The 24,148-nt window shown below is 33.2% G+C and overlaps 1 protein-coding gene across 2 annotated transcripts; it reads left to right on the plus strand.

The window, feature by feature from the left end:
- The first annotated feature begins 493 nt into the window (after window positions 1–493).
- On the plus strand, window positions 494–23,268 carry EMC1 (ER membrane protein complex subunit 1). 2 transcript variants are annotated; one of them, XM_088275909.1, is made up of 16 exons: window positions 494–656; window positions 735–850; window positions 3,070–3,201; window positions 3,651–3,843; window positions 4,471–4,798; window positions 5,475–5,667; window positions 8,566–8,682; window positions 9,292–9,309; window positions 11,042–11,229; window positions 12,092–12,265; window positions 13,677–13,949; window positions 15,236–15,440; window positions 16,784–16,936; window positions 17,965–18,144; window positions 19,161–19,397; window positions 20,962–23,268. In XM_088275909.1, exons 1-16 carry the CDS (start codon window positions 514–516, stop codon window positions 21,120–21,122), a joined length of 2,811 nt encoding a protein of 936 aa, XP_088132035.1. In that variant the 5' UTR covers window positions 494–513; the 3' UTR covers window positions 21,123–23,268. The 2 variants fall into 2 exon arrangements, with proteins under 2 accessions (XP_088132035.1, XP_088132044.1); XM_088275918.1 differs by lacking the exon at window positions 9,292–9,309.
- The last annotated feature ends 880 nt before the right edge of the window (window positions 23,269–24,148 follow it).

Here is a 24,148-nt window from a genome sequence, read left to right on the forward strand (position 1 = left end):
AAAATTTAGTTAGAGAAGTGAAAAATTTAACATACTCTGCACAAACAAAAGTATTTGATTCTGATTCACTTCGAGCCAACAAAAATAAAAAAATAAAACTCATTCATACCAAAATTAAATCTTTTGGAATCCCACATTCAAAATATTTTTCTATTCACAAAAAACGAACATTGTTTTACTGTGACAGTTTTTATATGTGATCGAATCCTGCAATCGAATTCAGAAATTTAAAATGCATTAATCTGTTATTTTTAGCGAGTTATTTTTACAAAGCTAGATTTAACTTGTTCATTGAAAATGTTCAAAAGGTAGGAAATAAAATTCATCGCTCAAGATAATCTGCAAGCTCATTCTCTACAATTTCAGTAACTACCCACAGTGAGTTGTCCACTTCTAAAACAATCTCAGTAGCACGAATTAAAAATATTTTAAAAATAGATGAAAACCTCTATGGTTGTCAAACAACTGAAAATATTATAAATTGTCTTTGGTTGTCATCGGCTGATTTTCATCATGGGGGGCTGGACGTTTCGATTAAAAAACAATTTCGTCGGATTCTTTAAAAATATTAGTACAATATACTGTTTATTAATATTATTCAGTCTGTTTAACTTATCTTTAAGTTTATATGAAGACCAAATAGGAAAATTTGATTGGTAAATTTTGATTAAAAAAAGTACATGTAATGTTCTCCATCGATTATTGAATAATAAATGTGTTATTTTTTTAAAAAGGAAACAAACGTACGTGGGAAAGCTGAAGTTTACTCATTTTGACACAGTTTCTGCGGCGAAGAAAATAATTATAGCTACAGAAGAAAATGTTATTGCAGCTCTCAGTTTAAAGTCAGGTTAGAGAAGCCATACAATTTGTCTAATTTAAATTAATTAAAGGACAATGTTACTTTCACAAAAATGTAAAATTTGTTTATGAAGTGTAATTCATATCTTCTAATACGTTAGATATTTCTTTAAAATGTCAAGGTACATGTCATTTTTTTAATGCACTGTTTGTAAAATGAACCCTGTAATTTGATTGTAACATCATAAATTAAACAATGAGAAGTAAAAATAATTTAACTCTCCAAGTTACCATGAGTCTAACCATATGTGTTTAACCATAATATGACTGTTAATAATACATATTTGTAATATTAACATTTTTATTGTTGTCAGTTATGTTTTTTGCCATTTAGTGAAGTCTTGGGGGGAAAATGTTTTAAAATAATCATAATAAATGTTTCATATGATATAAAATATCGCTACACCAAAACAACATAGGAAACATAGAAAAAAAAAAGTCTAGAATATACACATACCTTGCTTACAGCCAAGATACGTTCCATGAAACTTGGCCACAAGGCGAAAAGCCGTATAAAGAATCAATTATTCTAATACAAATTCAATCGGAACCGTTCCAAATTTGTTTAATATGTAACATGGTTTATCATTCAAAATTCATTTTTCTTTTTATTTCATAAAATCAAAAATACATACATAACAAGTACATATATTTGTACATAAAATAATAACAGACTCCAAAAACCAACAATAATCTATAACAAAAATTAAAAAACTACATGTTACATTAAATATGTGCATGTATACATACATATTTTAAAAAAATGGCTTTAATCTGAAGACGATGAAAAAATGGTATCCTGCAGATCACTGTCGTCATCATTTTTTGCTGGTAAGGATGGGCCCGGCTTAAAAAAAATTTCCAACGTTGTTTATCTTACCTTCTTGTCTATTTCGTTCTTCAGTGGTTTAAAACAGCTAATGGCTGAGTTAATTATGGAATTCTAATGGTAGAAACTTTAGCGGTACGTTCGACGTCAGGATCGTTTTCAAAGAGGATGTTTATTTAGAACATTTTGAGTGTGTCCAAATACTTGTTCACACTCAAAATGTTGTAAATAAATTATCTGGTCAAATAATAAGCTAAAATAATGAAAATGAAAATGAAAAAAATTCCTGACGTTTTTCATTTATGTGATTAAAATCCAGGATTCGGACCTCACATACTAATAAAAGAGTTTCTGCTCAATAAAAAGCTTCTTTTCATCTCACCAATAGATGTCTCTAGTGATTCAAGAACAAGGTTTCAAAATTGGTTCATATATAAGTATATAGAACTTCCAAGAATTTGAGTAGTGTGGTTGTCAATAATGGGCAGAATTGGTGAATGTTACATGTGTGTAAAGTGATTACTAAAACCAGCCTATGACGGTCGTCAGCCCCGTAAATGCCCAGACTTCCATATTCTTCTTCATCTTTGATGAGACGTCAAAAAATAATACGATGTTTATTCCTTGTTCGAAATAGGAAAAAGTTTTAGGGATGTATGGGTGTAATGATAAATAAATGAATCAACATTTATGTCCCTTGTGATCGTTCTAATTTTTTTATTGCTTAGTTGCACATTTGTCGAAACAATGAAATATATGAGATATTGGTTCTGAAATGTTTAAAATATTTAATGTAAATATAACTAACTAACTAACTAACTAACCATTACGCCGCTTCCCTGCAGGGGTAGGCAGAGAGAATAGAGCGCCACACCACTCTGTCCTTGCAAACATTCTTCGCCTCTTCCACGTTCATGCATCTCCTCATACATACCCGCCGATTGTTACGGCTCCTAACCTGACCACTTTTAAGTATTTGGCATACCTGATTGTGCCATGTTTTTCTCGGTCTTCCTCTGCTTTTTTTCCCGCTAACATTCGCCTCATAAATTTGTTTTACCGTTCTTTCCTCACTCATTCGTTCTACATGTCCAAACCATCTCAACACACCTTTCTTAATTTTATCGATAATGCTTATCTCAGCTTTGCATTCCTTCCTTATTTCACTATTCGTACATCTATCATACATCGTTTTGTCGCACATTCTTCTGTTATGTAAATATATAAAACAGATATTATCTATCTGAACTGTAATGTTAAGTCTCCCGCTGCTGCATTGTTTTACTTTGCAATATGTATTAAAACAAAAACATTTATCCAAAGAAAAATTGCAGATATTCCTTGTTGTTTTGTTATTTATATTTGAGTTATTTTTTCAGGGCAAATATTATGGAGGCATGTTTTGGAAGGAGCATCTCAAGGGAATATTCAGATGCTCCATGTGTCTGAAGAAGTTGTCACGGTATCTGGGAACAATCCATCCCTCATTAGAGGATGGGATAGCACTACAGGTAGATTATGAAAATTTTGATCTACATAATCAAACATGGAAGGTATCTGAGTATGGAGTAAGCAGTAAATTTATCCGAGGCATTGCAGCCTTGTACAAGAGATAACACTGCACGCATTAGTATATAAATAGTTCATTTTCATCCTGGTTCAATATCTTTAATGGTTGATTTTCTTCAATTAGGAGTTATTATTATTATTATTATTTTAATTTGAGTAGTGTGGTAGTCAATCATGAGTAGAATTAGTGAATGTTATATGTAAATGCCCAGACCTCCATACTCTTCTTCATCTATGTTGAAAAGTCATAAAAATCTCTAAAGGTGTTTAACTATACAAAGTGTTGAATTAAAAAAAAATATCAACATGTCATTCCACAATATTAATGCCGAATCAATAAATAATATAATAGATAAGTTAGTAATCCTCAACGTGGTATTGTCTCACACAGGCTACCTGCTGTGGGAGTGGTCGCTGTGGTTGCAGACGTCGCCTTCGGGGGCGCGCTGGTGGGTGGACGGAGAGCTGCTGCAGCACCTGCTGCCCGTCAGCTCCTCGCACCTGGAGCTCACCACCTACTCGCTGCGCACGGGGCAGAACCGCGGCGCCACCAGCAAGCTGCCCGCCTCCTGGATCTCCCCCAGGTCCTCTATTACTATTGCTGACTATTTACACTTAAGACGTTTTTCCTACGTTTGACGGTGATATGTATTTACTATAACTCGACTTTGAAAATGTGAATATCAAAATAAAACATAGAAACTGCCTCAGAATTTTTGTATTCCTCCGTAATATAATTACGTATTACATAAAATTATTATATTATAAAGTTATTCATTTGGAGGACAACCTGCGCGCTACTAAAAGAAGATCGGCGGAAACAGTATGAAGTTACATGCAATAGTTTTATGTCATACGTAATTATATTTCGGAGGAATATAAAAATTCTGAGACCATATCTATAATTTTTTAATTGATATCTTAATTTCTAAAGTAGAGTTGTAGTAAATACATATCACCGGGAGGGAAAGGTTAAAGGGTAGTCTGCAGGCAGGAAAGATTTAAAAAATAAATTTCTCGTCATTGTCGAGCATTAAATTTGCAACACAATTTTTTTAGTTTAAGCAACACTAGTTTTTTTTCCGACCACCTGCGCCAAAGTGCATTTAAAAAAAATCTATGTTTAAACATATTGTCTTATGCCAGAGTTTCATGTCGATTAGTGTTCCTCATATAACCATCTCTTATGCGTTTCTTTCTTCCTCTTCCAGATGTGTTCTGTCAGCTCCCTATTACACCTGCATAACGGGATCCGACCCGTCTAGTGGCCAACTGATATCTATGGATGTGACGTCCAACGCTGTGCAACTCTTCACCAAATCCATATCCAGCATATTGCCAAATACTAATATTAACCATATTGATTTAAAATCACTCCCCAATCTCGTTCCCGGAATCACCGTGAATGGGAAAGTGGTTTTGCTAAAACCAGGTAGTTTCGAAGTGACAAATATATTGTTGAAGGACGGTTCTTCTCCACCTAATTTGCTGAAATACAATGACCAGATTGTCCTTCTTCAGAGTCGGTATTCAGACGAGGTAATTGATACCTTTAAATTTTAATTAATTTTAGTTTTCAAGATATTATTTAGGTAGTTAAATAGAACGATCAGAAGTCTGGGCATTTACAGGACTTTGAACCTATCATTATCCGATTTAAGCAGTCATTTTGTTCATTTTGCAACAATCACCATTTTGCCCATGATTGAACATCCATATTTAATTAATTAGTTTTTAACTTTCATATTTTACATGTGACAAGGAATGAACCACACGCTAGTTCCTCATGTTATATGTTTGTGAAGTTATGAAGCGAAGTTAAGAGTATCTGTGCGATTCTTTCCGAAAATGGTATTTTAGCTCATGAGGAATATAATACTCAACATACCTTTCATATAAGGAGAATTTTTTAATGATTCCATTTGTGTGTTTATAAATATCTAAAAAACCTATAATTCATTTATCATTTTTATTTTCAAAATTTGCTTATTGAATTTAATTTTAATATATTTTTGGTTGTTTAATAAAACTAGCGTAGATAACAAAAAACCCCTTTTCATACTAGGAATGCCTGAAAAATAAAATTTATTTTGAGAGCAATCCCTCAAGGTTTAAATTCAGTTTCGCGTGCAGTTTTAAATAAAATAAAAATATTTTTACTCAATTTTTTTCATTTAAATGTTTATAAGGAAATGGTGTACCTGTTTTGTTTTAGAGTTTACACATAATAGCATCCAATGTAGATACTGGTGTTTCAATACCAGAGCTATCCAATGTGATTCCATTACCAGGTGCCAATAACCCTAATATCGAAGCCTCCATGTGCGCCAGAACAGCTAAGAATATTATGGCCTGCAGATTGCTTGTTATGGGAGAAGACAGTGCGGTTTACATGTTACACAACCCTGGTGAGCTACGCATGTTGCAATTTATTCTGATCAATTTAACACCCTTATGACCAGTCCCGCGTTTGCGTGAGTTTATAAGTAGTCAAACTCAATGACATCTATTGGGTAAATCAAGAAATTTGTTTACTCGAAAATAGATTCACGCTACTTAAAAAGGTTCGTGTAATGGCTATGAGTTGATTTCATGAACGTTTGTATCTCATTTCTAAAATTTTATCACTATGAAATTGTACCTGGATTCGGCCCTTTTCAAATCCTATCGGTCCGACCGTGATCCTAGTGATCTTAAGAGAAGTCAAGAATCACTAGGATTCTAATGGTATCCCTGAATTTTTCACCCGAAATATCATTTTTGCTAATGGATTTTTGACTGTAATACACTGATACCTAAATGAAAATTGTGCAACAAATATTTTTAAAAATACATATCTACCGTAACAAAAGACAATTGTCTTATTAAAACAGTTCCAAGAGCACTAACAAACTTGTGATGAAAATATTATTTTGAACCTCAAATACAGTAGAATCGCGATATAACGAAATCCAAGGGATCAAAAAATATTAATTCGTAATAACGAATTCCCACGTATAACGAATTTTTTTAAAATCATACTTAGTATGTATATGTTGCGCGCCGTTGCAAAAAATGTTGCGCGGCTTTTCAAAAAGATCGCAAGTTCTGCAAACAAAGGAGGAAGGGGGCCATAGGGAACTGAATATCTACATATTTTCACTAGTTTTCTTATTAACCTTACGGTGATAAAAGTGCCGCGGGAATCGATGATACTCGTATGTATTTTGTACACAATATGAGAATGTGATTTTAAAACAGGAAAAACGTAAATATTCATAGTTGCTTTTACTGGCCATATTTAAAGTTGAAATATAACAATTTTGTAATGTTGGGTCTGGTAAATATGTATCTAAAAAGGAGAATAATAACATCAAATATAATAATAATAATATCACAAGTAGCCGCCAAAGCCGAGAACGAGAACGGCTTGCGCGCTACTGACGGCCAGTGTTGTCAGACGTCAAAGAGTAGTTTTCGATATTGAGATTGCGAAATTACGAAATTGCGAAATTACGAGACGGCGAAAAAAAATTTTTTTCCAAAATTTACGCGATGAATTTTTTTTCGCCGTCGCTAAAAATTTCCTAAAATCCGTTAAAATTCCGTTATAATCCTTCAAATTCCGTTTGATCTCTTTATTCCTTCAAAATCCGTATAAAACGGACAAATTCGTATTTGTCCAAATTGTCCGTCATATTTAATATTCCTAGTTGCTTTTATTGGCCATATTTAAAGTTTAAATAAAACAATTTTGTAATGTTGGGTCTGGTAAATGTTATTCATAATGTCATTCATTTGCAGCGACGGAAATAAATAATTTGTAAAAAAATCGGGAATCAAATCCTAACATAAAATCGTAAAAATACACAAACGTTTCTGTGTTTGCGCGTGTGGCGTGCTTTGTAAGTATGCGTGCATGTCGTACGTCGTAACACGTTACTCCGCTAGTCCACTAGTGTGTAGATTGTCTTACCCGACACTACGCCCCACTTAGGGCGCTTGTCCACTACCCGAAATTCCGTGTAATTTTACTGTCCGGCACGTCAGTTAGCGTTTTAAAATGACGATTGGCTTGTGCTTTTGTCCATCTTTCTTCGGATCGGAGCTCTTGATCGGTGCGTGAACACGTTGCGCGTAAATTCGATCGTAAAATCGTCGTTTTAAAACGCAAACTGACGTGTCGGACGGATGGTAAAATTATTCCGTGTAGTGGACAAATGCCCTTACGATGTAGATAAAAGACGGATGCAATTTGAGGATTATTATTGTCAACAGAATCATTTCATTGAGATAAAAAGATGGATTGTTATTTGAGAATTATTATTGTCTACCATTGAGATAAGCAGGTGGACTGATTATGGGAGAGAATATACTTGAGAATTTTTATGGCCTACAGAAATAATTTCATTGAAATAAGAAGAGAGATTATAACTACGTCGCCTACTTTCAAAATCCGCCAGATCCATATAAGTCGATTTTACAAAAAAAATACAAATTCTCCGGATAACATTTATGTTTCAAAGATTTGTCTATCTTTATATAAAATATTTTAAAATAGAGAATTTTCCCATTTTTTTGGAAAGTTTTTCAGTACTAAAAAAAAAACACTAGACACAAATCGATAATGACGTCATCTTAACTTTTGACCTATCTCCGCTCTCTGATTGACCGATATGGGTCAGAAGGCAAGTTTCAGGAATTTGAAATACAACGCTGTTTTTAAGTATTTTTTAGCGGGGTTTTCAAGTATTTAAAAATTTTGAACAATAAAAACCACAACTGGCATTCCGATAGAGTATTTATTTCAAAATCTTATAAAACTGGATCTAGCGGATTTTGAAAGTAGGCGACACAACTAAAGAATTATTATTGCTAAAGTAAATCATTTCACTGACTCATTGACTCTAATTACTAATTACTCAAGCTGATGGGATATTGTATTGAATTACTTTTAAAAATCGCCATAAAACCATCCGCATATGGTGCGGCGGCGCGGCTTGAATAATTTTATCTTAACATTTTTTATTTCCGCGCGCGCGGCTTTGAAATATTTTTATCATAACATTTTTTATTTGTTATAAATTTACTTAAATGTATTGGCACTTTTTCGTACGGGACAAAAGTGATTTTGTTATACATAATAACGGGATTTCGTTATATAAATGCATTTTTGGATGAAAAATTAGTTTTAGGGAATAAATTCGGTTTTTTTTTTTCGATATACGTCATTTTTCGATATATCGCGATTACTTATATCGCGATTCTACTGTACTTGGTTTTATTTCTGGTTTTGGTCAAGTTTAAAAAATATTATTTTTTTGCAGGAAAAGTGGTGTGGAGTAGAGAAGAAGCCCTGTCTCGGATTGTGAGCGTGGCAATGGTGGATCTCCCAGTTTCTGAGTTGGATGCTGTTATTGAAACTGAATTTGATGACAAAGAAGGTAAAACAATATCAGCATCTTACTTAGTTTCTCCCTTTCTTCAAGTGCCCTGTCTGGGTCCCTTGTCCCTGGATGTCCACCATGCCTATCTATTAGCTTCCTAGTTCTGCGGTATCTGGAATACTCCTCCGATTCTACTTAAATCATACACATATCCCGGATAAGAACGATCCAGGCTGCCTTCTGCCAATCCTACATTTTTTGTGAATCTCACCTCTGAGAATCAGCTAGTTTTTTCATCCCTTTGGAGAACTTTGGAAATAGTTAACTTTGTCATTCGTGGAATTCTTAAAGTATTCTTTTTAAATGCCAAATGTACATATATCTTTTGAAAAATATGTTTATGATGATAAATTCTACTATATGCATCCGCATCGTGATAAAGGAGGATGCTGCAAATACCCCACATGCAACAAACAATAATTGAATACGTTTTTGAAATGTTCATATTCCACGATAGCTTTGTTATTGTGAACTAAAAATATACCCTCGAACCTAAGATATGTACCCATATACGAAGTTTCACGTACTTATAGGTATAGGGTTTTGTTTTTATGTAATACTTATCTGAAATATATATAAATATATTTTCTATTTTTTTTTCACTAGCTGACTGGGGAGAATCAGGTAAATAGTGTGTTTAGAAAGCATGATTTTTTTTGTGCATAGTGATTTTTAATGATTTTTTTAAATTTGATTTTTGTATTTTGCTTTACACATTTCTCTTATTGAAAAATCATGTGAATATCATAAGTCATTATATGTACATAATTCCCCTCCCTAATATATTTGTAGTTCAAAAAGAAAGAACTCCCTAGTTTTCTACCTTATTACCAGATTCATAATTTAACTTTTAAATTGCCAATATTGATATCAGCGCTCTCTCCCCAAAATCTTCATTTTGCAGATACATAACTTATTGTGTTTTTGTTGTTTTTATTCTACTAATGGAATTTGTACAAAGTATTTAAAAAAATATATATATATGTACCTAACAAAACAGACAAAATAAATATTAGAGATTTTACACACTTAATATTTATTTAATATTACCCTGGCCTGGTCCCTGAAGCGTAGGAGTGATCACCTTGCCTTCATATAACTAACAATCAAAATAACACTGTGTCAATATGGTACAGTGCCCTTTGCACCATAGGGTGCGGATAAGGGTTAGAGAGAGAACAAAACAGATGTCTCTCTAGCACTAGTAGGGCTTACATACATTTTTTGACGTTTTGGGAATATCTACGTATTTTAACATAAAAAAGAAAAGAAATTTGCATTTTTGGTGTATGCATCAGCTATTTATGAAAAAAAAACTAGGGGTGCTATCTGATAATTTTTAGAATTCATAAACACTTTTTTGAGAAAAAAACTTTTTTAATAATGAAATAGGAGAATTTACATAATTACTATTTATTTAAAAAAAAGTCGATTTGGGACCTTGAAAATAACAAAAAAATACAAATTGTTATTGTTATAATCAATGGACTCTTTTATTTTTTCATGATAAGTCACATATAATGAAAAACAGACTCCTAATATATTCTACGAGATTCACCTATATATTGCAGTGGTTCTGTATAGATATAGGATGACATAAAGATCTCACTAAAAATATCTTCAGCCGATCTTCTTCAACCAAAAATCATTAAAAAAACAGCCAATATTAACTGTATAGGAATTAATGTCTGTAATGAAATAAGTAAGATTTTGGGAATATCTATTATCTTGAGGAACTAGTTGCCAGAAAATGTTGAAAAAAAGGTTTTATATTCATGATGTTTTGATTTCTCTGTGTAGTAATATATTTAATTTAAGCACATTATATCTTGGGTTTACTGGCAAAAAACATTAACTCTAAAATCCCCGTTCTTTAAAGGTTTTATCCGCTATTAAACTTAAGTTTAATTTATTTTTAAATCCACATAAATATGACACTACTTAGTGTATTTTGCCAGTTTATAGAATGTTCAAAACTTTATAATATCATAGTCGTACAGAAGAAAGTGACCAACTAACAAAATGTAAAATGTTCAAGAGGGCCATTTAAGCAAGAAAATAAACATTAATGCAGTAATTTTTATCGAGTCCATATATTATACGTCCAAGTTTTAAATCCTTTAGGTTTTTTTCAAGGCAATATTAAACTAGTAAGAAATCAAATAGTCAATGATCACGTTTTTGTAAAAAATGCACTTGGTCACTTTCTCCTGTATGACTACGATATGCATCAATAAGTCAAAAATTCATATTTTTGAGTCAACGTTTTTTGGCAGTTTACCCACTATATGAGACTAGTAATCAATATACAGTAAAACTTTTTCTTGTTCTCACGATTCTTGACATTTTTATTTAGGTGATATTTTGAGCATGGTGGTGCGGAGGTTGAAGAGTCAAGTGGCGCAGTTTAAAACATTGTTCCTTGGTCTGGTGGCAAAATGGATGGATAGCGGAGTTATTGGGGATGTAAAGGCAACTGAGAACTTGGTCCGGGATGAATTCGGACTCCATAAGATTATTATTGCGACTACGGAAGCTGGAAAGGTATGTTATATTGTTTACAAATCTGTTTTTTTTTTTGGGTAATTCTGTGTTGTATTATATTATTTTTCTACAATGTGTCATCTTTTATTGTGGGGCCATCAAATTGAAGTTACATTAAGTTTTGTACTGATATTTCTTAGTGGAACTGCATTTTAAATAATAAGATAACAACTCTATAGTTTTTTCCACATTAATTTTATTTAACCAGCAACTAGGTTTCGATGTAACCGACATCATCAGGCGATGATGTCACAACGAAATCCGGTCACTGGTCAAATAAAATTTATGTGGAAAAAACTCTATAGTTGATATTTTATTATAAAGAAGTTAAATATTATAGATACATATATCACTCACTCCTTTCAAGAACGTCATAAATAAAAAAAAAAGATTTTTCAGGAGAACGTTTTTAAAGTTTAAAAAATATAATACAATGTATTAAAAATAAATATCAAGCCACTCATTGAACTTTTAACTGTGCAATATATCTTTTTTGGTAAAACCTGAAGGTTCTTTCTCCATTTGAAAAATATTTAGTTTATTTAAAAAAATAATTAACCAATACCTTTTCTTCAAAATGCAAAAACAACAATTTCTGCCCTGTAGCGGGTATATATTAAGTTAAAAATATGCTGCTTTTGCTGGGATATAGTACATTTTCTGGGCATTCCGAAAACATGCACAACTGAAAATTACGATTTTTGATATATGACGTTCTTGAAAGGAGTGAGCGATATATACATATCACAATAGAAAATTGTGCACCATCAGTCGCGGTAGAGAGAAAGAAAAATGATGTTCAAAAATAAAAATTACAAATGTGTTTATTTTGAGATTAATACATTTTATACAATATTTTCAGGTATTTGCGATAGATAATCTATCGGGAAACATAATTTGGAAGCGTTTCATTCCATTCTTATCACCCTTTAGCAGTCAATCTTCAAATGGAGATAACTTTGTACTGATCTATCTCCAGAGAACTACGAGACACTTGCCATTTGATGCGCAGTGTACAATCATCGCAAGACATAAGGTAACTATGATGAATAATAAGGTCTGTTTAGACCTTTTATTAAAAAATAATACAAAACATTACAATGACAGTCGTACGTATTTGATTTTTTTTATAATGGCAAATGATTCTTTGAAATACGTTTAATATATAGTTATTTAAAACTGTTTATTCAATGCTACCCTGGGCTGACAACAAAGGCTGATCACCTTTCCTTTGAAATTAAAATGCAAGAGATGCGTGAAAGATAAATACATTACTTTTATTTTTAGTTAATACCTTACGTTTTGCATTAAGGACAGGATTGTATGCAAATAAAATGAAAGAAAAATTCTATGGAAGTTATTGTGACCATGTATATTTATACATGTGGGATTCAATCAAAATTGTATTAGGAAAAAAGGGGATTTATTTTGTTCTCATTCATATTTGAAACAGGCGCAGTTCAATTTACGCCTTTTAATCCACTAAATCTCAATATGACCTTTAATATTAATGGATATGTTATTTTTTGACATCTCATCAAAGATGAAGAAGAATATGGAAGTCTGGGCATTTACAGGGCTGACGACCGTCATAGGCTGTTTTAAATTCAAATTCAAATTTTACATCTCACCAATAGATGTCTCTAGTGAAGTTCTAGTGATTCAAGAACAAGGTTTCTAAATTGGTTCATATATATATATATATAGAACTTCCAAGAATTTCAGTAGTGTGGTTGTCAATAATGGGTAGAATTGGTGAATGTTACACGTGCATAAAGTGATTACTTAAACCAGCCTATGACGGTCGTCAGCCCCATAAATGCCCAGACTCCCATATTCTTCTTCATCTTTGATGAGATGTCAAAAAATAATATGAAAATAACTCCTGTAATTGGAGATAATCCTGATTTTGTGAACAAGTATTTGGACCCACTCAAAATGTTGTAATGGATATGTTCATATTGCTTTCCAAACTTGAAACTTCATTATCTTCAAGCTGAATGTGAACTAGTTCCTTTTTGCATAGTATGTATCAGGTATTACACAATTGGTACGCCAACAAATGTGATGTCTTATGATAATGTGCGAAATAAAGGACAATCAATTTATACTAATTAATGAATCATAAAAATGTGCTTTTAATATTCAATACATTTAAAATGTAAACCAACTAACTTACCATCACGCTGCTTCTCTGCAGGGGTTGGCAGAGAGAATCGAACGCCACACCACTCTGTCTTTGCCAACATTCTTCACCTCTTCCACGTTTATGCATCTCCTCATACATACCCGCTGACTCCTAACCTGACCGTTTTCAAGTATTTGACATACCTGATCGTGCCAATGGTCAATTTAAAATGTTATCCTCGAAAATACCTTATTATGTAACACACTGGTATTTCAAACACACGTTTTATCAAATTTTTTAATTTTGTTAATTTTTTTAGCTCACCGGTGAAGGAATGCTGTTCTCATTTAATCCAATAACCGGAGCAGCATCAGATTTGGGGATAGTCAATTTGGGATACAGAATCAAACAAACTGCCTTATTGAATCAGTGGAATTCCGAGTTCATGAAGGGTATAGTGATTCTCGAGGAAAATGATTCAGTGCACGTTTATCCCCCCAGCTGTGTGGAACAGGTCACAAATTTGTACCTATTTGTGGCCGACTCACCGACAGCCACTTTGCAAGGATATATCCTCAGAAGAGCAGACACGGTAATAACTCTGCAATGCTATGTATTAATTTCCATAATTTCAAAAATTTGTTTTTATGTTTGAATTGAAGCATGATATGGTATAGGATAGCTTTACGGCTCCTATTGTTTGACTGAGCGTATGTATTATGGGTTGTTGGTATTGGCAAAATATTCTGCGTGCGTTATAAAGGTTCATGGATGGTCAAGTATAGTCCCTGTCATTCGTCTATAGTTCCGAGCATTTTTAATTTGTTGCCGACAGAGGTAAGAGGTCAAACTTAAATATGGATTAAAGGCAAAATAAAGAAATGGGTAAATGATCAAGAGTTAATACTATGGAAATTGTAAAATAGTTTTATGTAAAAAAAAATCTTTCTTTTTTGTGTGTTAAAAATAGATAAAAAAGAAAACCTATGTTAAAAAAACTCCACCGACAAGACACATAAGGTGGCTTTGTGGGTCTTGTTAATTCTGTTTATGAATTTGTAAATTAATGTATATATGCAGGGGCGTGCATTCCATAAAGGAAAAGCAGTGCCTATCCTAACTTACCCACGTGACATATAAAAATGCAACCAGTACCTACCCTCCCTTAGTAAGTAGTACCTAGCTTACATTACAACCTACCTCTACTGCCTACCCTAGTAAGTAGTACCAGCTTACCTTACTACCTACCTTTACTGCCTACACTAATTAATTCTCTGTGCTTGTCACTGTCCAGGTCCTCACCAATAAGTTACATTTCCAATATGTATTGCACAAAAAATCCTTTAAATGCAAATCTGTTCTGTTTACTGTATTCTATCGAAATCTTAATTAAAGCTGCGACAAAATGTGACCAATCCTGTCTTAACACGAAATCATTAAATCGCACCAAAATTTAACAATTTTACAAGCTAGAATTCCCGATTACTTAAAATCATTTATAATGGAAATGTAACATTTTGGTGAGGACCTCCACATATATGTATATACATATATCGTAGTCGTACAGGAGAAAGTGACTAACTACCAAAACGTAAAATGTTTAGGAGGGCCATTTAAGTCACTTTTGCTTGGCAAGAAAATAAACACTAATGCAGTTAGTCATTTTTTACAAGTCAATATATTATACTTCCAAGTTTAAAATCCTTTGGGATTTTTTCAGGGCAATATTAAGCTAGTAAGATATCAAATAGTCAATGATCACGTTTTTGTAAAACAATGCACTTGGTCACTTTGTCCTGTATGACTACGATATGTTTAACAAAATAATGTTTCAAAAGTAAAATAAAATTATCCAGTGAAATGTTTATTGGATTCCAGAAGGTGGAAGCTCTGAAGTCGTGGCTAGTCCGGCTGGGAGGGCTTCCCTCCAGCGGACACCACATCACCAACGTGGCCCTGAAGGACCCCGTGGAGAGGGTGCACTCGCAGGGCAAGGTGATGGGAGATCGCAGCGTGCTCTACAAGTACATAAACCCCAACCTGGTGGCCTTCACTACGGAAGGACCCGACCCAGTTCATAAGAGTAATGTATTTTATTTAACTGTAGCCAGATACATGAAATTTCTTGTTGGAATGCCACTGTAATAAACAGCGTATAAAGCGATCACTTAAACCAGTTAACGATGAGTCCCAAGCCCTGCAAACACCCATAATACCATATTATTTTTTGACATATTATCAAAGATGAAGAAGAATATGGAAGTCTGGGCATTTACGGGGCTGACGACCGTCATAGGCTGGTTTAAGTGATCACTTCACACACGTGTAACATTCACCAATTCTACGCATTATTGACAACCACACTACTCAAATTCTTGGAAGTTCTATATATATGAACCAATTTTGAAACATTGTTCTTGAGTCACTAGAACTTCGCTAGAGACATCTATTGGTGAGATGAAAAGAAGCTTTTTATTGAGCAGAAACTCTTTTATTAGTATGTGAGGTCCGAATCCTGGATTATAATCACACACATGAGAAACGCCAGAAAATATCATTTTCATTTTTATTATTTAAGCTTATAATTTGACCAGATAATTTATTTACAACATTTTGTGAACAAGTATTTGGACACACTCAAAATGTTGTACCCACAATACCGTCTCTATATCTTTTTCACTTTTAAGATAGCAATAAAAATTATAAAATAAATTAATATTCTATGACAATTTAAAAATAATTAAATAATCTTTTACTTTGAATAGATTAGTTAATTTCTTAAAAACACTGCTATCCTACAAATAAAATATCTTTATAAATATTGTATTAAAATTTTAAAAAAAATTATTAACACGTTGACTACGAGATAACTCATAAATTGCATTCTCTGCAAGGACGCCGACTACGAGTTATCTCGTACTGTGTTTACCAGCCGTATTCGTGCAGCTACGATAAAATTCCTAGTATATCAGTGCTAATATGGATAGATGGCTTCTTGGAAGAGAATAAAAATCAATGCTGGCTTTCACGAACAATTTATTAATATTTATGTATTAATTTTAAATCAAACACAGATTTTTGAGTCTACTAAGTTGTATTTTATTAACAAAAAACACATAAAAAATTATATTGTGACAATTGTTTCGCCTTGTTAGGGCATTATCAAACAAATGAACGAATGACATTCGTTGCCCTAACAAGGCGAAACAATTGTCACAATATAATTTTTTATGTGTTTTTTGTTAATAAAATACAACTTAGTAGACTCAAAAAATCTGTGTTTGATTTAAAATTAATACATAAATTAAAATGGAGTTCTACAAATTAAACGCCAAGTCAATAAATAATTTATTAATAAATGAACAGAAATACACATAATTGTTGGTGATGATTATTACAATAATAATGAACAATGTTTGTTTTCAGATGTGCTAAATGTATTTTTGGTGGACGTGGTATCGGGAAATATAATCCTGGTCCAAAGTCACAGACGGGCGCGAGGTCCCGTGAGAATCGTACATTCCGAGAACTGGCTGGTTTATAGTTACTACAGTGACAAGAATAGACGCCCTGAACTCGGTATGCCACGTTCAATTTTTGTGATTTTCTTTTATTTTTGACTAATTTCTGAGAGGCTAAAATCCATCGACCACATACTGTGTTTGCCAGATAACTACCAACTTCAAAAAAGATTTTATTAAATTAAAATAATTTGCAATTTTACCGGATATTGTCAGTTTAAAGAATTCAGTCAGTGTTTTGTTTTTTGATCCTCACCCCCTGTATCCTACCTTTGCCCATTTAAATTTGTTATTTATTTGGTCTAATCAAATACCGTGGTTCAGAATCCATCTGTTAAGTGATCATATCTCGCTTTGCGATATGCAATTCAATTTGTTTAATGAAATTTAATAAGACGTTTCAAAGTATCTACCGAGTCTGGAAATATTCCATAAACTATCTATGGCCTATTTACTTAACTGCCAAAAAGTAAAGTTAAGACATTGATAAACATATTGTTTAATCGGTTCTCTGCCTTAAGTGCGTTTATGTGCTCTCTAAGGCCATGCTCGCCAGGCCGTAAAATGAGCGAAAAAACGGCCATAAAACGCTCATATTTATGCTTGTTTCTCCCTATGTCAAGCACCATTTTTAATAATATGATATATGGAACACATATGTACATATTTAACACTACACAGTGTTCATATTTGCTAAGTTTTTATAATATCCTTTGAATATACAGTGGTGGCTAAATGTATTAGGCACCCCCTACAGAATTGGTTTGTCTTTAAATACTGCGACTAAGAGTCGCAGTATTTGACATAAACCAATTCTGTAGGGGGTGCTTCATACATTTGGCCACCGCTGTATATATGCAAAATATGATTTTGTTAGCTTTTACTTTTCTTAAAATGTTACGGCCTACCGGAAACAGCCTTACTAATACCTCCTGGAACTTCAAGTGTTAAAAAATGTCTCAATACTCTTTGTTTTGTAATTTATTAGACAGGAGTGGAATCTCAATACATATTGGGGAATTTACTGTTAGTGACCCCTGCAAATAGTGTGTGACTGTTGTTAATGGTAATTTTGTGTCCGTACAGGTAGCATAGAACTGTACGAGGGCCCCAAGCGTTGGGGCTCAGGGCGGTTTAGCTCCCTGCAGGCGGCGCCGCTGCCCCCCGAGGCGGCCCGCCAGGCCTACGTCCTACCGGCGCCTGCGGCCCCCACCACGCTCGCCACCACCATCACCGATCGGGGCATCACCGCCAAGGATGTACTGGGTACGCCTAGTTTTCATTTTTACAAATAATTCAATGCTACGTTTGTGCATGAAATCATAAAATGTGCTAATAGAAATTATGTATTGTAATGGGAATATCTCATTATCATATTCTCAATATTTTTAATATTAATGCATTAACATTGCTATGGTTAGTCATTTTTACATTTTTTTTTTACAAAAAGGTTAATAATATAAGGATATCGCTCACTCCTTTCAAGAACGTCATAAATCAAAATACTTGATTTTTCAGGAGAACGTTTTTAAAGTTTGAAAATATAATACAATGTATTAAAAATAAATATCAAGCCACTTACTGAAATTTTTACTATGCAACATATCTTTTTAGGTAAAACCTGAAGGTTTTTTCTCCATTTGAAAAATATTTAGTTTGTTTAAAAAAATAATTAAACAATACCTTTTCTTCAAAATGCAAAAACAACACTTTCTGACCTGTAGCGGGTAAATATTAAGTTAAAAATATGCCTCTTTTTCTGGGATATAGTACATTTTTTGGGCATTCCGAAAATATGCACAACTGAAAATTGACGTTTTTTGATTTATGACGTTCTTGAAAGGAGTGAGCGATATGGTTTTTTGACATCTCAGCATAGATAAAGAAGAATATGGAAGTCTAGGCGGTTGCGGGGCTTACGACCGTCACAGGCTGGTTTAAGTGATCACTTTACACACATGTAACATTCACCAACCCTACCCATGATTGACAACCACACACTTGGAACTTCTATATATATGTCTTATGGTCTGCTCAGCTCCACACTTGCAATCAGGGTTGTTCCTTTTCCCCGACCTCTAGAGCAAGTAGTTGCAGCAACTCTGCTCCGTTCTTATTCTGTTCTGCTGTACCCATGCTCTTTGGGGCAGATCAAAACCCAACAAAAGTTGTTATGTAATAAAATCTTTTAGATGCTAGGTTTTCCTGACTGTTGAAAGCTCCGCATGTCATTATTTTCATACAGATAACAATTTGAATAATCAAATTTTGTTCCCTCGCAGTTTCATTAAACAACGGCGCTATAGTTGAGCTGCCGTGGGTCATCCTGGACCCCCGGCGGCCTGTAGGGCCCATGAGCGCGGAGATGCGGGAGGAGGGACTTATCCAGTACACCCCCGAGCTGCCGCTGCCCTCGGAGGCCGTCATCAACTACAACCAGAGCGTGGCGGGCGTGCGCCACATCCACACATCGCCCAGCGGCCTCGAGTCCACGTGCCTCGTCTTCGCTTACGGCTTAGGTAAACCAGTTCACCTTCAATTACTCAAATGAACACAACAACCAAAAGAAGTAGGTAGTTCCTGGCTATTATCTATTATTTATTGTCTATTATTATATGTATTATTACCTATTATTTATCGTCTTTATAGACTGCTGGGGTCAGCTCTCCTTAATTTCTTGTTGTAGGTCATTCTGTCGTGGACAACGTCACCTAGGCCATGTCTTCCAACCATATTCTGTCTTTGGAGCATCCATGAGTTTTTAGGTCTTCCTTTTAGATATCTTTCGAGGCAGATCCATTTCTATTGCTTGGTTTACGACATGCTAGGGTTCTCTGCGTCATATATGCCCATACCATCTCAATTGTCTTCCCTCTACCTTTATATTAATGTCTGTTACGCCCAGGCTTCCACGTATGCGTGAACTCTTAATTTTGTCTCTAAGGGACACCTCCGCTGACTATCTAAGCATCCGCATTTCAGCAGATTCTAGTTACCTAGAGAAGGTGCTATACATTGTTCAGCATTCGGAGCTGAATGTAACCCAATAACCCTTGGCTGCTTTGTTAAATTGCTATGTTATATACATACATGCATGTATATGTCTTATTCTTGATTTTTGTAATTATTTGCATTTGGTCATAAAAATATTTAAGTAAAGGACAAGGTGTACAATTGTCTTTTTTTTCTTCTCGGCAGTCATCGATCAAACATGGCTATATACATTAACATATCGTTGTCAGGCGGTTTTTTCATCAACCCTGACCCTAATTAGTATACTCATAGTAATCACAAGTAACCTAATCACAAATAAACGCAAACCCGATTCCGATCTGTACAATGTTTTTTGACGTCTTGCACTTTACCAAAAGCAAGCAAATAGAATGCTTATAAGCGTCTCCTGCTAGATAGCAGGAGCCTACAATACACTAAGACCTTACTTTGCGTCGTAGATACGTTCCAAAATATCGCGACGCAAATTGAAATTTACAAAATGGGAAATTACCTTTTAGATAATTTAAAAATGATTCTCTAAATAATAATAAATATGTAATAAAATACACTTAAGTATATCCCGCAAACAATGTGTTTATAGAGGTTAATTTAACAAATAATATTTGTTATATATGTTATACTGTAATCCAAGTCACTGCAATGATGATGGATTTCCAAGTTGGATTTTTTTTGTCTGCTTCCATAGTGCAATATTTTACATGTTTGGCTACCATAGTCAAGGTCCTGGGTTCGATTCCCAGGGGTGTCTTAATAAATAATTGTGATTTTTCACTTTTATTTATTTATTCATTCATCTTATACAGAATTAATGTACATTGACTGGATTATTGTTAAGAATAATTATCTTCCACACAACCAAAAACAGATTCATGATCTGGTCACTGGTCAATGTTGTACCGCATATAGTCTGAAATTAGTGGGCAAATAGTGCGCCGCAGCGCTCTACGCATCATTGGGTGCAGATAAGGGCCAGAAGAAGAATAATTACATTATTTGTCTGTCCATAAAATTATTTCATGACTTTACCTTGTGGCTGCAGACATGATAATGAATGTTAATTTTTTTCAGATTTGTTCTTCACTCGAGTAGCGCCCTCCAAAACATTTGACCTATTAAAAGAAGACTTTGACTATACCCTTATTGTGATAGTTCTAATTTCCCTGATTGTGGCTTCGGACGCAGCCAAGAAGTTTGCTTCCCGCAAGGTGCTGAGGCAAGCGTGGAAATGATTGCAGTTTGTTTTTTAGTAAATTGGCTAGACTAAGTTTGGGTGTTGTAAGATTTGTATACAGAACTACTACAATATAGGTAGAATAGAGTAATAATAAGTTATAAATACAGTTCCCGTTCCGGGGGCCGAGTGACGGGGAGTTTATAGTATAATATTTATTGTGATACACTAATTTCCAAAACACGGACTCTAAGTATTGAATTTTGTTACAATTGTTTCTAAGTCAGTTTAATTTATTGTTATCATTTAACATAATGTATAAAGCCTGTTCTCACATCACACGCTTAGGGTTTACCGAGGACCTACAGTAAGTGTTCCCAAATCTTTTATCTTTAATAGACAAACTATGAATCTGGCCTGGTTCAATATATTTATTTATTTTTCGTTGTTTGGAAAGTTCTGTTATATTTTGATGTATTCATATTTCAAGGGCAGGTAAATTTAAAAGGCATCAGCACAAAGTTTTAAAAAGAAGCGCATTTTTATCAGTGCAATTCTCATTATCTCATATGGTCTGGATCATATAGAGAGGTTTTCTTAGAGCAATGCTAACTAAAATAATGCTTATAAAGAATAAATATTTTTACACTGTTTTATGAGTGTATTTACAATTGTTTTTAAATTTGACCTTGTAATGAAAAGTTCATACGAAAAAACAGATTAGACTGCCCTCACTCCCTGTATCCTAACCTCATCCAGTAAAAATCATTGCATTCTCTGGGAAATTATTCAAATTTACTGTACAAGCATATAAAGTTGCTTCCAGTATGTGATATATTGTGGATGGATATCATAGTTAAGTTACTAACTAATAAAAATTATAAAAAACGTCCGCTTCATCCAAAATGAATGGTCGATAATCCCATTCATAATAAATATGGAAGTAGAAACTTCAATAAATAGTTCTTTTTATGTTTAATTTGTTGCCGACAGAGGTACAAGGGGATACCAAAATATGGCGCGAAGGCTAAATTACCTTCCAAAAAATTTATTATGATATTTGTAATTTTTTTCTTCTCCTATGCTTTCAATATAATAAGAAATAATTAGAGAAATAAGGAAAAAAATATATTTAAAAAAGAACACCGCCGATTGTGGCAGGTCTCCACAAAACAATCATGTTATACATGTAAAGATGTAAAAAAATTATGTAACTGCAATGCAAAAAGATTTTGACTGGACGAAGGTAGGATTTTTTCTATGGAGCTCTCGTGACAAGGTAAAATATTAACGGTATTCATGAATATTATTAAATTATGCACCGCATGATTAACTTCTCATGCATAATTTAATGAAAGAAAATAATGAACCCTTGTTTTTTTTTTTCAACCTATTTTGTTTATTCAGAGATCTGAATTAGCTATCCGCCTCAAATAATAAAATAATTCATGAGTACCTTAAAAAATACATGCATAATAATAAACTCGGCTTCATATCTTTTTACTTTGTTATGTAAAAAGGTAATAAAATCAATAGAAATACTTATTATTGGCCCGTTTTGTATATATTTTTTCTGTTGAATTTAAACAGATTTGGACTGGCTCATTTTTCTTTGTAGTATAGGTGTTATGTTGATGTTTAATTTGTAAAATAAGCACCTAGATGAAAGATTGTAACTCTCGAATTATTTCAATCATACACAATCTTACATACAATATTATGTAGCAACTTTCTGAAACCATTAATATATATTAACACTTTTTCATGATCGTATATAAGCTCTTTATTCAAAACAATTGTCAATTCGTTATTGATCAAACTCTTGTGGCACATCCAGATTTTTACACTTTAACTAAAGCAATTATAATCTTAACAGTCGCAGTATTACGTATGTTTTATCCATAATTAATGAGGGTAGCCAAAATATGTACATATATAATTACTGCATATTACTTTAATTCATTACATGTATGACGTGTGCTCCCTCATGAAATGTGTAAAAAAGTGGAAATGTATACTTGAACTAATAGTATTTTAATTTATGTATGTAAAGAAAGCATTTCTAGATAAAATCTATACATAAAAAGTTAATATTTTTTAGTGGTTTCGTACTTTTTTTACTGTTGTAATAATGGATGTGAAAGAATTCCTATTAATATTCAGCCTTATCCAAAAAGAGTGCAATAAATTTTTAATTCACAAAATTGACTTCTACTCATTTTAACATTTCACATTGATTAGCCTCCCACTCCTGTTTGGTTTGCACACAGTACCGTAATACCCCAAAGTTACGTAGCCTATTACGTCAGTCCAATTATAATATAGGTTTTTTTTAAACTCATGAATAAAAATTAAATAATTATTTTTAAATATATGAAAATACATACTGTTTATTATTGCATATTTTTTAAAAATAAACTTAAATACAATTTCACTATACAATGATGAATTAATTTTAATTTCTAAATTGGCTCTGCATATCCAGCAATGGCAATGAATGTTGGGTGGGTATTAGATGTTTGCAATTGGGTGCAAAATTTCATGTAGTTCTACTCTGATTTTTACCTGTTAATTTACATAACTCGTGTGTTACTGTACTGTTTTTGCAAAACTAAAGACTTATTTATATTAAATTTTTTATATAATTTATTTGGAGGTTACTAATATGTTACATTTCCTAAAGACCTTTCAAATTTGTAATTCAGTAATTTTCAATATAGAACGGCAGAGTCAAAAGGAACCAAAGGTCATAAAGTATACAACTGTTCGGGTTTTATAACATTTATTTAAAGAGTGACAACAATCAATACAATATATAGGTTTGTATGTTTAACAATAATAGTATAAAATGTTTTTCACAAACATTAGTGGAAATAAATATCATTGGCAGAGAGACAACGGTAGAGGTAACGGTGTAAATCGTTTGTCTAGAATATTTTGTGTATTCTTCGTTATGTGGAGAAAGTGGTGCAAGATATACAGGCGGACCTCATCTTTCGCACATTTGACTTTCGCACAATTTGCACATTAAATAAAAATCTTTTTTGGCAATAATGCAAAAATGTTTTGTTTCCGTGCAGTTGT

The sequence above is a fragment of the Brachycentrus maculatus genome, unplaced genomic scaffold, assembly GCF_059751285.1.
Source record: "Brachycentrus maculatus isolate JH-2025_06_01 unplaced genomic scaffold, ASM5975128v1 h1tg000037l, whole genome shotgun sequence".
Classification (NCBI taxonomy): Eukaryota; Metazoa; Arthropoda; class Insecta; order Trichoptera; family Brachycentridae; genus Brachycentrus; species Brachycentrus maculatus.